General features: G+C 48.4%; 1 protein-coding gene across 6 annotated transcripts in view; it reads right to left on the reverse strand.

Annotated features, from left to right (window-relative positions):
- DISP3 (dispatched RND transporter family member 3) overlaps positions 1 to 15,582 on the reverse strand; it is a 43,131-nt gene that overhangs the window by 24,055 nt on the left and 3,494 nt on the right. For 2 of the 6 annotated variants that reach the window (XR_010073488.1, XM_063353702.1), the window contains exons 1-2: positions 13,328 to 13,418; positions 3,037 to 3,102 (exon numbers count right to left, since the gene is read on the reverse strand). The exons of 1 other annotated variant lie outside the window; for it this stretch is intronic. Coding sequence is in view for 3 of the 5 variants with exons in the window: in XM_063353702.1 (XP_063209772.1) it covers positions 3,037 to 3,102; positions 13,328 to 13,378 (117 nt within the window). In the remaining 2 variants the exon portion in view is untranslated. Of the gene's footprint in view, positions 1 to 3,036; positions 3,103 to 5,927; positions 5,967 to 13,327; positions 13,424 to 15,582 lie in introns of those variants that run through there. 3 more of the 6 variants (XM_063353703.1, XM_063353704.1, XM_063353706.1) reach the window with 3 other exon arrangements.

A 15,582-nucleotide genomic window follows, 5' to 3' on the forward strand; every position in this document is an offset into this window, starting at 1 on the left:
TCCCTGCTCCTGCCCACACCTATGAAAGCGCAAATGTTGATCAGTGGCTTTAATCTGCAACTGATACTGTCAGAAAACATCCCACCCTTCCTGTCAGTGTGAGAGCAGGGACTCTCCCAACCCCTCACTGTGGTTAGGATCACGCAGCTGGGTCACCACCTCAGCCAGGCTGCAGAGAGGGCACGTGTAAGCCAGTGCTGAATCCTCCTCCTGCTCTGCAACTTCATAGTGCAAAACTAGATGGGCACCACTGATGGCAGACGGCCACAGTCCCTCTTCTGCCAGACCTCCACATCCTCAGGAGGCTAACAAATAGGGTGAGGAGAGAGCAGCTCACAAAGCTCTGCTGTCTTGTTTCCCCCTTCGCATACAGGGCTGTTAGCAAGAACAAAGCAAAGAGGGCTTTGTTCAAGTCTCTGGAAAGGTTAGGAGAAATCTAGCTGATTTTAGTCTCCATTAAGATTTCTTTAATATTCAGGATGCATAATCCTGAACAGTCAGGGAGCATCTGAAAGTTTCCCTGAACAGCCATGCATCACTGTGTGAGCCTTGGGCCCTGGGGCAAGGCCAAGAGCAGATGAACAAGGCTGCCTAAACCAGCGACTGGTGCACCAGCGATCCTTCGGCTCAACTTCCTGGCCATGCATACCCATGTGCTCTTCTGTTGGTGCTTATGGACAGCCTTACTTGCACCATGGCAGGGAGAAGCTTCCTCAAGTCCCTGAACCTGCATATAAATCCTCTCCCAGCTGCTCCTTGCTGCAGTTTTGTCTTCTTTCCCACATTCTATACTCCCAAACTCCCACCACAGAGAAGCCAGAATCCCATCAATGCTGACAAAGCAGTGGAAGGCAGTGACACCCTCCTGTGTGTCCAAAGCCTGCTGGCCCGCCAGCCCCCCTGAACACAGCCCAGTACCAGCCCCAGCTCAGGTCCCCTCCGGCTGCCCACCTTTGCAGACAGACATCCTCAGCACGTGCAAGCCAGTGTGTAAGTCCCATCCACTGCTGGGCTGAGAAGTACCGTCACCCTTCTGCCTCTAAGAGAGAGCCAAGCCACAAGTTCAGCTCACGTTAGCAGTGCAGATTGGTGCTGCAAACCTCACTCATCCCATCTGGGCAAGCTGGTGTGTACATGCAGTTACCTCCACTCCAGCATGGAGTTACTGCAAGACCTGATCAAGCATATGTATTCTCTCTTTAGAAAGAGAGGTAAAGAGCCATAATAATTTCCCATTTATTGAGCTACTGAGGAGAAGGAGGGAAAAGATTCTAATCCTGAAACAGAAGAGCCTGGACGTGACAAGAAAGGGAAACGAGAGAGAATGAGATAGTAATAAGCCAGCAGAAAAAGAATCATACCATCTTTTTTAACCAAGAGCTAAATCCTCAACTCAAGGAAGGGATCAGACCTCAGGCATCTCCCTCTGGCTCTTCCATCCACTCTCATGGTCAGTACAAATCCCACCTTATGACAGACGGGCATCCACAATGTATGAAGACCAAGACGTGCTAACCTCTAGCTAAAGACTGGTACAAATTCTGATGCTGGTGTAAACTCCAGCACAGCAAATGGTGGAAAAGACCCAAGATTATATGCCGTCACGTGGGAACTGAGTCAGGGAAGGATCAAGATTTGGTCCAGGTGGAAGGGCAAGGGGAGGGAGGCACCTGGGCTGTGCTGCCCCTGACGGTGACAGCCTCCCTCTGCATGCGGTGTAAGCACGCGTGAGCATCCTGCCCTAGTTCCACCACAGCTCTGAACTCCCTTCAAAAGAGAGTTTACCACATGATTCGGCTGCAAAGCCAGACACAGCTCTCTTAGCATTGCCCTTGGGACTCATCTGGCTTTACCGCCTTCGTCAGATCCTGCCTGGGTCAGGATGAAAGCTTATCCAACCCGAAACATGGCAAACTGAATCGGCGGGGGAGATAAACCCTGAAATCAGCCAGAAGGGGAGTTAATGCATTTTTTCTGCTTGAATTCTACTTGGGGGCTGGCCTGTTTTCCTTCCACCGCTTCCTGTGCTACCCAGGGACTCCCAGCATTGAAGCATGGCCCAGTTAGTTTTTCAGTTCCAGAGTATGCACAGTGGACCTAATCCTGCAGCCCTAATCAAAGCTCTGTCTCGCCTCTGTGCAAGCTTAGCCTGCTCCAGGTTGGAAGGAGCAGAGGATAAGAGCACTCCTAGGAGCCCTGGATCTGTTTCTTTGGAGAAGAGGCACCGATTCAGCCTGTTGAGATAAGCATTCAGCTTTCTTGGGCTTCCCTCTGCCCCTTCCAAAGCAAACAGGCTTTCTGCTCATTCAAAACCAGTCAGGACTGGTTTTGCCACCAGTAGGGTGGCAGAACCTCCTGTAAAGAAGCTTCCTGGCTCAGATTTAAGGTGTTGCTACAGGCAGAGCTTCAATCAAGTCAGAGAAAAGTAAAGGAAACTGTGCAGAGCACTTAGCAAATAAATACTAAGAGCCACAGCTGAAGTCACCATGGGGTGCCCATGTCACCATGGGGTGCCCATGTCAGGGACCCCATTCCCACTCTCCTGATGCTTTCAGGGTTTTCCATCAGGAACATATAAGCATTCAATAGATGCGTGCTGAGAAGGGGGCTAGGCTGCCACCACACACCCAGTGAAGGACAGCCCCTGAACCAGCTGCTCGAGCACAAAGAGCTCCAAAAGCCTACCCACACAGCCTGCAGCGGCTCCTGCTTTCTGCACGGCCCTGCAAAGGCAGACCGCGTGGGCAGGCTGCACGCTGCACAGCCAGCTCAGAGCAAGACAGGGGCAAAGCAAGGGGCAGGTCTCCCCAGTGTATCTGACACGGGGAAAATGTGAGGCCCCTTCCCTTCCCCATACTACCACGATATGGATGAAGTTCAACAGCAGGGCTGGAGAGCTGCATAGTTCTGCTCTGCAGAGCCGCCTACGGAGAGTAAGCTGCGAAGGGGCTTTTGCCTAACAGCTGTAGAGAAGTCACAGACCCTGCTCTCCTCTGGCAAAGCTGAGCCTGCACAGTTTGCATTCAGCTTACCCACCTCCTGGCCTGGCATCGGCACACGTTCATCTGTGCTGCCTCGCTCGTTCAGACAGCCAAGAACCACCTGGGGATAGGGAACAGGGAAGTGGGGAGAAGTAAGCAAGCACAGTTGAGCTTGGAGGGACCCTGTAGAAAAATAACTGAGCTGGAAAGGGAGGGTAGGAGGGGGATTCAAGAGGGGAAGGGAAGGAGCAGTCTGTAGTACAGTCCTCCCTTAGCATTCAGCCTTCAGACTGCTGGACCATTTCAGCACCCTCCCAGGATGAAGAAACTTCCTGATCTGAAGATGTGAGTTCAGAAAATCCATCACAGCAAAGAGACATGGCCATGGAGAGACTCACATCTTCCAACCCTGCGTTGGTATAAAGACACACAGCTTTACGGAAGGTACTATGCTACGCCAGGATCCAGCTGATGATCTGGTTTGCCTCTTCAAGGCCACAGCAGCAGTGTGGAGAGGAGGAAGACAAGGAAGGTCTCCTTGCCAAGGCTATTTTTTTCAGTGACAATGGGCACACTTTTGTCCAGAGGAGCATAGAGGCTCTCTCACATCAGATCTGAGCCACCCCCCGGCGCTGCACACCAGACAACCTGCAACTGAACCTCAGCACCACAGCCATGAATTCTGCCAGAGGCCAATGGAAGAGGCTCACCCCTCTCCTCCCTGGATGACCGTCACAGATGAACCAGTGACTGGCAGACTGGGCCTACGAGCCCCTTGATATTTGCACCCCTGTTCAGCAGTTTAACCTGGGCATCCTCCACCTCTTGCTGCAACGTACCAGTCTGATTGAATTAAGCATTTAAAGCACTGCAGGGCCGTGGAGCACAGGGTAGGAATAATTATGGCTCCTGTGAACTTTACACACAGCAGAAAAGAAGGGACAAAGCCAAACCTGGGAGACCTTAAGATCAGCAAGAGTTTTGCCCTTAACTGCAGCAGGTGGGATCCAGCTCAGACCCCAACAGCCCTGCAGGGATTGTCGCTCACTTGCACCCCAACCAAGAAAAAACCCCATGCAGCTCCCACGTGACGGAGTTCTTTTTCAGTGAAATCTAGTATAGAAGAAAGTCATTGACAAGTTGGGGAGAGGCAGTGACAGATGAGGAACCTAATTACACCCGACCTGACTAATTAATGCTGACTTTCAGATTAAGAAGTCCTCACTAGTGTTCCATTTCAATTACTCAGTTGTTCCTTCTTACAGGAAAAAGGAAGCCTTGTGCATCAGCAAGCTAGAAAGAAAAAAGGAAAGAAAGCACAAGGCAAGAAGGAGGGAAAGACAATTTCTGTAATATGGGAGATTCCTATCGACAAAATAATTAAACTTCACATTCATTTCTCCCATGGGCAAAGCTTTCAGAGCAGAGCTAGCAGTTTTGTGATCCTATTTGCATTCCTGAAAACTCTTGGAGTTTCTACCAAAGGCAGCTGTAGGCCCCTTTGTTAGCTATATAAAGTTCCTCTAAGAGGGAGAGAAATGGGCTTTGTGCTTGCAAAATCATCCTAAGAGCACCCAGCTCCTGCAAAAAGCTACCTCTCTGTAACGATGCACAGTCGATAGCAGGGATGGACACAGTGCCTCCCAGGCCCTGTTATGCTGGAGAACGTTGTACACAGCTCTGGCCATGAAAAAATAACTGGAGGGTATCACTAATGTATACCCACTCTAAAGCAGGGCTCCACAGTGACAGAGACTCAGGACCAGAGCTTTGCTCTGCACTTGAATCACTGAGACTAGTCTAGAAGCATCATTTTGAAAACCAACCAAGAAGGGCTTTTTCTCAATGCAGCCATGACTGAGTGCATGGAGGAAGCCCTTTGTGTTGCCCTTTGCCAGTGCAGGCTACCTTTCACCAGTGGGGGAAAAAGAAACAGTAAGGAGGAATCAGATACAATTTCTGGGCCCCTAATTGGGGGTCTGACTTTCAGAGGTGTTGCACGCCTGGAAAAATAAAGCAGGCCCTGCACAGCTGACCCTGAATCTCCTGAAATACTTCTGAAAACACTGGCTTAATTCAGCCATTGACCAGAACCTGTGTCTGAGGACACTACCCAGAACCTGTTTCAGTGGGACACAAGCCCAGAGATGCACATACTGCTTAAAGGCACTGGTTTAAACTGTTGGCTGGGCTGGCTCCACCATTATTAATCAAGCAGGTCTACTTTTCCAGCTCTACAGCACAACGCAGCAACAAGGCTTTAATCTGTTGTCTTTCTGGGCCCTTTGCATTTCCCTTCCCACTTGCTTTAAATCCTTTGGTAAAATGCACCAAAACATTGCCAGACCCCAGGCACTTTGCAGATCAGAATGACGTCAAAATGCTCCAGCAGCACAGTGCTATTGGAATTGCAGCGCAATGATCTGAATGTGTTTGCTGGGAAAAAAGTTCAACAGTTTTTTTTTTTTTTAATATGTATTTAAAGCTCTATCGTCTGCAATTCCACTTGCCCACAGGAGGCAAGACAATAGATAGGGCTGCATATAGGATGGAGGATTGTCTTACCTCCCAAAGTTTATGAAATTAAGTACATGCATGCACACTCACTCCTAATTGAGGTGTCCTTTCACTGCTGACTCTCTTACCCTTCTCTCCCCTTACCGGCACTTTTACACCCTGGCTAGGATTAAGAGCAGCTGGAAATGGAAGGAACCAGTCAGACCCAATGATCTTAAAGGTCTTTTCCAACCTTAGTGATTCTACGATCTATCGACCTGCTTTCAGAATGGACAAAGGCTGGCTGGAGCACTGTCAGCCTACAACATCGAGGGTCTCCTGCCTGCACCCGCCTGCTATTCCAGGTGTCTGACAAGCACTGATTAGATCTACTCATAATTGCATGCCAAAAACAGTGTGGAAAGATTAGCTGCAAAGTCAAGCACTCACCAGTCAGGAAATGCCAAATTCAGGGCTGACACAGCATCCTTAATTTGTCCCCCTTCTGTAAATGCTTTGCAGTGCAGTTTTTCCTCCAAGCCCGGTGTCCAAAGGCAAGGACTCTGACCCCTACCAGTGCATGCGATGGATGATGCTCCCCGAACCCAGCAGCTATTCGCTACCTTGTTCTCTCCTCATTGTTCAGCGTGTGGTCTCACGCCTCATTTCCTGCATGCCGCTCAAGCCTGGCTCAGAGGCAGAATTATTAATTTCCTCATGAGCTTTTCAACACTGCCTGTCACGACAGAGTCTGAGAGCTGAACAAACAGGACTGAACTGAATCCTCTCCTTGAATCTCTGAGAAGGAGGGGGTGGTGTCGTCCACATCTGACAGATGCGGGAGCTCAGGAGATCGGAAGCTAAAAAAAATAGACACTTATTTTGGGCACCTAGTTTAAGACACCCAAGACACCTAATTTCTTAGAGTACACAGAACGGCACAGGCAGGAGCTGTGTGCAACAAACTGCAAACTCGGCTTTGTTCTGCAAGCATAATTTGAGCTGTAACATCAAGCGTAACCATTGCTGTGCAACAAAACCTCTACGCTGGCAAGGGACATCCAACCTCTACAACGAGAACCAATTTCACACCATCTATGCAAACCAGTGACGTGCAAGCCAGCGACGTGCAAGCCAGCACTGGGACACCTCAGAAGGCTTAACAGTGCCAGAGAGCACAAGGACCATCAGTTCCCTCATCGCTCTTTACCTCTAACCCAGCCAAGTGGGCAAGAAACAGGCTGGAAAAGCAGGACTGCAAGAACCAGCATACGGGGAAAAGGGAGAGAGACTGGTTTTAAAGGTGTTTGCTTTGCTGTGTGAGAAGTTACTACCTGCACATAGAACAGACCAAGAAGAAAGTGGACAGAAGAACTAGGTAACCTTGCAGCTGTGATCCACAAAAGATGTACAGCAAAAGCTTTTGCTTTTGGTTGTTGCTTTCAGAAATCAGCAGCTCCACTGTACTTTGCAAGGAGTAAGATGCCTGCAAATAAGAACTAGCTCAGCCACCTGAGTTTCCTATCTAACACCACACTCTTCCTGAATGTTTCCTTAATTAGGAAAAAGGCTGATCCCACAGCCTTTGATCAGGGGGAGACCTTCATATGGCACTAGTTTTGGAAATTGAGGCAGTCCCACCATGGGTCCAGCAGGTACCAGCTTTGAGGTCTGTCCTAGGGTGCTACTTCCTAAGTGACTCCAGGAAGCATCTGTATCCTGACAGATTTAAAAAAAAATAAAAATCCAAAAGGACCAAAATACTTGCTTCAATGTGCTGATACTGGCACTTCTCAAAGCAAAAGGTCACCAGCATTTGTTGGCATCGAACCATGCATGTTCGGTGCCCTGCCATCCCAGGATCGCTGCAGAGGTAAACCTACACAAGAACTCTGCTAACATGCATGTCATTGCCAAAGAAAATTCATTTCCTGATAAAATAATTTGCTCCTGGTTAATTGTAACTAGTGATCGTAGGTGTTAGAAGACAGCTTCTTGGTTATAATCTCAGGAAACACGCCTTGCAGCCTTGTGCCACGTTTACCACTTGAGTTACTTGCTCGTGTTAATGATAAGGCCCCGCTGTCACTCAGGCATGTGGCACTTACAGGTTTCTGCACATGGGCGCCAAGCAAGCTGAGACTCTGATATGCTTCAGAAATGACTTACCTAACCACTACAAAAATTACTTAGATTTTGTCTGAGCCACTTGCTGTTGCTAAGTAAAGGGCTGGCTTCTGGATCAGCTGTGTGCCTTTGGGTGCCTTGACACAGACTTCAAAAGCACCCTGGATCCCTCCTACCAGGGGCCCAAGATAACAAGCTTGTTAAAAGTGTGTGGATTTCCACGCTCCAGTGTCTGTCCCTGAGTGCTTGTGTTCATAGCAAAGCCTTTACAGATCATTAAATACAGATGGCTGCCACAAACCAGGGACTTGTATTATTATCCCAAGAAGTGTCACTCAGTCCAGGAAGGAATCTCAGACCACAGAGAGGATTCACCAGTTCGCAAGTCCCTGGAACAAACAGCTATCCCCAAAGCTAGTGTAGATAAATTCAGGCTTCCCATACCACTGAAAGAGGGGAAATTTAGATGAGATCTGGGGAAGAAATTCTTTGCTGTGAGGGTGATGAGCCCCTGGCCCAGGTTGCCCAGAGAAGCTGTGGCTGCCCCATCCCTGGAGGTGTTCAAGGCCAGCTTGGATGGGGCTTGGAGCAACCTGGGCTGGTGGGAGATGTTCTTTAATGTCCCATCCAACCCAAACCATTCTGTGATTCTATGATTCTATCACTGTCACCCTGAAAAGGAAAGCTAAGTCCTGCTGTCAGCCCCTGCCAGTCATTTATTATTCCACTCCGTGCTCAGGCTCCCCAGTTTATGCCACCGTGGGCACCAGTACCACTCCATGCTCAGCTGCAGGATTCCCAGCTCTGCCCCTGCTCCCCACACCTGCTCCTTGCAGCAGGAGGAAGTACGAGGACAAGGGCTGGCTCTGTGCTCCCCTCCATCTGCCGCTCCCCAGCAATAGCTGGCTTGTGTGTGCACTGTGCTTCTGGGACTAATCAAAACACCCTCTCCTAAAGGCTCCTCTCCAGAGGCTCCCCATAAGCTGCTACATCATTACTGAGAAAGCGGAGGGCAATTTCTTCCTCCCCGCGCATGTGAGCTGCTTTCTCGCCAGCAGCCTAAGTGGCGCTTTGTGCTGGTTGTGGCTCTGTGAGCCGCAATACGAGGGGTAACACGGCAATGCCAACCTGTGCTGCCAGACCTTCTTGCCACGCAGGGGACAGGCAGCTATTTCATCTCTACTTCTTGCACTCCAACATAAGGAGTACAATTAAGGTTAAAAGAAAATGTTGCAAGTACTCCCCTTCACCTGAAGTGTCTGTATCCACCCAGCTCTGCTCATCATGGTCTGTCCTTCCAGGAAAAGGAGGTGCAGGCAAAAAGTCCCATCTGCACATGTCTGAGTTGTATGGGCCAGAGTGTCTCACTCCAGATGCTGCAAAGTCTCACTCTGATGGATCTAAAGGTCTTGCCTTTTTGCTGCTATAATTTACTGGCATATGAAAATGCCAGATTCACAACACGAAGGCTGTAAGGACTCCAATCTGTGGTGGGGACACAGCTCCCATGGCATTTCAGTCATACTCAGTTCTTCAGCAGGACTTTCCACATACCAGCATGAAAGAGGAATGGGGGATGCTGTAATCCTCTCAGAAACGAGGGGGCAGAAGGCATAGCCAAGGTTGTTCATGCCCCATTCCAGCTCCATCCACTGAGCTGAGCTCATCTATGATATAGGCAGGCCTCATATTTCTGAGAATGTGAGGGCCTGAATTTTGGGCAGAATTCATCCTGACAGTCACTACAGCTGAGTGGGAATAACTGAAGCAAGCATATTCCATTGTCAACCATAGACAACTTACTGCTGGATCAGGAGGGACTCACAAAGTAGCTTGCAGCCAGCTGGCTCTCAGCAGCCATGAAGTGGGATCTGAGCAGGTACGACTTTCTTACCTCCCACACTTCTCCCTCCCTGAAACATATGCAGCTAGCTGCTCTCCTCCCATGAAAACCTGGTGCTTCTGGAATTAGATGAAAAAGCACTGCTTTTTCATCTTCCCAGGATCAGTGAGAGATCTGGAAGCAGAGGTGTAAAACCCAGCGGCTGGAGAGCCTCTAGTGCCATAGCTGACTGCTCCAGAGCAGGACCTGGGTGAACACAAGGTTTTTCAGAACAGAAGGAAAACTTCCTGAGGGGAAGGGGAGGATATGGAGACAAGACAAGATGCCTCAGTGCCTGAGCAGCACGTCGGCAGATCCCCTGCCAGTACAAGGACTTAAAGCTCACTGCCAGCTGCACCAACCATGCAGAAACTCACATTAAATGTTACCACAGCTCAATGAGCACAGTCCTGCAGTCCGTTAGCAGACGAGGGGGCAGGGTCTCAGAATAAGCAAACAGGCTTTAATGACACATTAATCTCAGGGAGAGTCCATGATGCTTCCCAATACAGACAAGAGACACTAAGAGCTGGTTCCTGTTAGTCCCTGTACAAGGGAGGGAAATGTTGCTGGCAGCAGCTCCCAGAAGCTGCCAGTGAAGCCATATCCGTAGGATACAGATTTAGGCCATCAGGACTGAGCTGCCTCTTCTCCTCCCTCCCAGCACAGACCTGGAGCGTGATCTAAGCCTGGCACAGGAGCAGTTCAGGAAGAGACAGACACCACCCTTGTCCCTATTCCCCTTCTACCACCAAAGATGCAGAGACTCACAGCCATGCGAGCTGCACGAGCTCAGGAGCTCGCGACAGGCAACCGTCCAACCCAAAGGATACCAAGGAACTGCCATCTGGCAAAGGATCAAAGCATTTCAGGCAATTGTTCCCCCTTCCTTACCGCATGCCACACTCCTCAGCCAGGCATTCACAGGCTGGGATGCTACTTGTGCTCACTGCAGGACCGAGTCCTGCAGTTAAAATGCAAAAAAATGAAGGAAACATTCATGGCTCTGCTGTTAGTTTTTCTAGCTTTCCTGGGGCAAACCACATCATCTGATTCTGAATTGTTCTCATATTCTGGAGCCTGAGATCCCATCGTCCATCCCTTCACAACATGCCTTGTCCCAGGGCCTTCTGGGATCCCCCTCCACAAGCAAACACAGGCTATTCCTGCACAGACATTTGTAAATTGATTTTTCAAAGGGACTCACTCCACTGCTCTATGCTGAAGTGGAACCACACTCACCCAGTTGTCCGAGTAAGGGAACAAACTCCCCAAATCAGCCAGAGGAATGAAAATGCAAACAGTACCAGGATCTGCAACGTAGCCAAACAGATGGGAATACACGCAGGTGTTGTGCACGCAGGAATGAATTTAGCCACATGTTTGCCAAGATTCAGATCCAGAAGGAACGATCTCCCCCACAACACATCAGAAATACAAGAAACAGCAAGAAGTCTGTAAAAGAAATGTCATCATAGTCTTAACTTCGTCTGTCTCTGCTACTTGCAGTATAGCTCTCTGTTATCAGAATCTAAATAAGGTCAAATGCTTTACTGTACCACTTACACAGAAACCTATGCTATGGGCTCAGCACTTAGTGCGAGGTAACTTTCACCAAGGAATTGGTTCCATGTAGCGGATTTACAGGAATGAAGCTTCTTTTCTTCAGCTTAAGCAGTGCCACAGGGGATGAAACATTCACCTGCTGATATATCTTGTTTCCAGTTGTCATAGGCTCATGTTTTATAGCTCCTTATGACTCTGCAGCGTTTCTACCATGCTCTGTGCACCGGTATATTGACATCAGTGACAAAAGTGAAACGGACCAAAGAACACCAAAGGTCACAGCTCCGTTGCCCCCTTGCTGCCTGTCTCAAAGAGCCCCAGGTGAAGTGACAGAGCTGAGGTGTAAGGGTTAGGATTGGGAGAAAGAAGAGGTGGCCTTGGAAGTAAAATTTGGGTTGTATGTGGGGAAAAAAAAAATGTCTCAAAGCATATACATCAAACTCTGAGACACTCCATTTAAAAGCAGGTGCATAGATTTGACACTCAGGTGAGTCCAAGGCACTGAGAAGTGCTCAGTGGGTGCTGAAGAACCACAGCGTGTGATGCCTGATCCTGGAGTTTGGAAATTGTAATGGCTGGCAGGAAGCACCAGAAGGAGCAGCTTCCTGCATGGTTCAGGAACTAGCTCAAGCTTTCCAGCAAAATAGATTTAGCTTTCAAAACAAGATGCTGTCTATATTGTCTAGACTCAGGGACCTCAGTTTAAATGGAGCCCACTGTTTTATTGAGTCACTTTCATGCTCTTGTGGGCCTGTCCACCTTTCCATTTCAACTCAGCCATAAAAATTGGCTTGGAGATTAAACTTGGCGCATGAGTTGTTAGCTGGAGAGCAAGTGGGAGGGCGTGCGAGGGGGGAGGTGGAGGGAAAGAGGTGGCAGAGGAAATATGAAGACAGAGGAATTGGCCAGGTTTGATTTACAAGCAGGAGCCAGGGTTGCTTTGGGCTTTTCTCAGCCACATTTAAAATGCTCCATTGGGCTCTAGTTCAAATCTGAGTTTGCCGCCCCATCTTCAGGGATTCATTTGCCTTGTTAAAAGGAGGAACGAAAAGACAAATTACTTGATTCAGGGAATCAAGTGTGTTGCATGCTCAGCTCTACCCCACGCAGTAGAAAGGATTAGGTGTTGGTTTGCTTTTTTTCCCCCAAATTGTCTCCACAGACCTTAATACAGCACTCAAAAGCAATTCATTCTCAGCTCCTGGGTGTAAAACAGAGCCAAGAAACAAGTCATCATATAGCACATCCCCCTAGGAACAAAGAGCGCTTTGCATTTGTGCATCATATCAGCTTCTATCAGAGACTGCATAAACCCTTTGCAAACACCTATCAGATCCAATTCCCTTATTCCTCTAGGGAAATAGGTCGGATTATATGCAAGTTTACAAATGAATTAAGCGAGGCTCCACAGTCTAGCTCCAGCTCTGCTGGAATTCAGCCACAACTTTTGCTGACTTTAACAGAAACTAAATACAGACCAGGCAAGTTACAACTAATATGGTTAAGTGGACCCTGGTTTGAGTTGCCATTTGGGGAGCAGCAGTGGTACCTACAACTCCAGTTAACAGTGACACAAACTGGGCACCCAGAAACTGAGGTATCCAAAACCCAGAGTTGTCTTTGCTACAGCGACCTTCCAGAGCATCTCAGAAATCACAAGATTCATGGCAGAGCAACAGTAGGACCCAACTCTTCCCAATCCTCTGCTTTGATTACCAGGTGCTCCAGCTCCTCCCATGCTCAATATCATAAAGTGGGAAAAAACTGATACCCAGCAGAGGCTTGTGATGCTAACACATGAGTTTCCTGTTGGTCTGCAAATACACAGATCCTTTAAGAACATGGGAAGACAGGGGGAAACAAGGTTCCTATGATGCATTTTTGCAAATAGACCATGAAAGAAACAATGTATTGAGCCAAATGATCCTGGAAATGAAAGTGTCAATTTAACACAGGGCTTTATTATTATTTATTAAATATATATATCACCACGTATAGATGAAGAAACAGAGACCCTGAGACTTCCTAGCCCAACATCAGACAGCTGAGTGAGCTCAGAGTAAAACTAGAGATCTCCTAGAACCCTACTCCGTGTTCAGGTCAAAGCAATGTCTGCTATGCGAAAGTAAGGTGGCAAGAAAATCTGTGGCAGCATCAGAGAGGATGCCCTGAAGCCCATACAAGCTTGCCCATGTAGTCATCTTAGCAGGTAGGTCCTGAGCTCACATTCCCAGTAACAAACCCAAAGTGACTTCACTGACATGACTGCATTTACCAGAGCGAGGGAGATCGCAGCTGCAGAACCAGGCCCCAGAAGCAATAGCATCCGCACCCTGAAGTCCAGGCAGAAAATAAATGATTCTCACCTCTGATTCCCCCCCTGTAAAGAAGCAGAGAGTCAAGACCAGCAGCAGTTTAAGAACCAGATGACCGCCAGTATGTCTTTCATCCCCTGCAAACACATCGGCCTCTCCCCCTTCTCCGCTATTTATGTAACATGAACTGCCTTCTATTCAGGAGGAGCCATTCCCTATTAACAGAGCTTGGCAAAGATCAGGAATTAATTGTGCCAGCTTTCAAGTCTGCTGCCTTAAGGCAGATGGCAGGGAAAGTATCCCAGCCTTGGTCCCCAAACCTTTTCTCCCAGCAAGCAGAGATAACTCAAAACAGGAAAAAAGGTCAGGTACCTGTGAAGCCCTAATTTCAGTGCAGGAGACAGCCTATGTCTGGGGTGCCCTGCTCTGCAATGGGCATGCGTACCCCCCAGCAGACCAGCAAAGCCTGCTGCACTGCCAGGATCTGCAGGCTGAGAGCAAGGGCAGAGGTTTCACTGGAAGATTTATACTTCCAGAGTTACAATCAGAAAGAGGAGATGCTTTGGTCCTGTCATCAAAAAATCAGCACTGCTTATGACTAGCTGAACTGTACCTATATGGGAAAGCAAATCCCTCTGGGCAGCCGGAAGGACAGGATTCCCAGTTACTACAGACCCACAGCACAAAACAAGAGCTGCAAGTGCAGACCATCCTCTGCTTCCCATCAGCAGAAGGGAGCTCTTCTGCCATCCCCACCACAACGGGTCTCCCAGGAGCGGTTCCAGTGCCTGGGGGTTCAACTCACCCCCACAAAGTCAAATCGCTCTCAGCCACCGGCAGGAATAGACACAAGTGGACTCCTGAGCTGTGAAGTGCTGAGTGTCCAGTTCTGATGAAATCCATATGACACGCAAGTGCCTTGTTCTTGCAAAAGGAGGGCATCATCCCCAGCGTGAACCAACTAAAATTAAACCTTGTAGCTTGTTTTGCCAAACTTCTTGTGTCTGTATTTTCTCCTGTTAATGGTGTGGCACTCCAGTTACTAATCTCTTCTGGTTTAGAATAATAGAAAAGCATGACTCAATAGCAGTGCTGAGACCTCAGAAAACTTCTCTCATGGTGCGGCAGAGGACAGTTAATGACAGTATGACAGGCAAGAGGGTCGTAAATAATACTCTACTGGGTGCTAATTCAGACAGTTGCTGTAGCTCATGCCTGAAGCACACTGCCATCAATGGGACAACTTACAAACTCACAGGTAAACCCCATGCTGAAACATATTCTGGACTGGGGTCTATGGAAAGTCTCTTGCTGACTTCACCTAGAGCTGGATTAAGCACTTAACTCTTACACTGTCTCCTCCATGTTCCTGAATTATTCATTAAAGGCCAGGCACTGCAATCCATACTCACACTGCGTTTAATCTGTCCTTTAAATTGACTTGCATTAGTCTGAGTCACAGGCACTACAGCACCTTACTCTTTAAGCAGTCTCACTGAATGCAGCAGAGCTATTCATGAAATAAGGTACTGCTCGGGAAGAGGAAAGGAGGCAGGATCCAGCCCTTAGAAGAGACATCAGTAAGGCAAGATCTCAGAGAAAATTCACCTTGGTAAAGCTGCATCAAGATGAATGAACTCAAGTAAATCTGTGTGAAATCAATCATTTAAAGAGATAGCCTCTTCTGTGGTATCGCAGGGGAGACATAACGGAGTGCTAGAAACTAATATTTCATTGTTCAACTTCATCACGAGGCCTGGAAACACATTCCCCTGCCCCTGGCCACACATTCACAGAGCCGAATGGCAGCTTGCACACACACCTCGTGAGGACTGTTTTATCTCTCCATAGAGAGAGAAACAGGCAGGTGTGTGGAAAGGAGGAATGCAAAGGACATGTTCCACTCCTCTTGACTGGCACAAAAGGAACAAAAAGTAAATGGGACTGCTTGTCACCAAGGGGGTAACAAGTACCCACACTTTCCAGCAGCTCCTTCCTCTGCCAACCTTGCAACTTCCAGTAACCAAGGCTCCCAGACCACTTTACTGGCTCTGATCCTGAAATCCCCTGAGGCTTCTTTAACAGCAGATAAACTCACATCACGGGAGAGCCAATTACCTTTCACCGCTGAGCCCAAATCCATAGTCAGATACTTTTAAACAAACAATGGGTAAAAAAAATAAGTCAATCAGGTAAGTGAAAGGAGAAATTTTGG

This window comes from Chroicocephalus ridibundus, chromosome 16 (genome assembly GCF_963924245.1).
Source record: "Chroicocephalus ridibundus chromosome 16, bChrRid1.1, whole genome shotgun sequence".
Taxonomy (NCBI): Eukaryota; Metazoa; Chordata; class Aves; order Charadriiformes; family Laridae; genus Chroicocephalus; species Chroicocephalus ridibundus.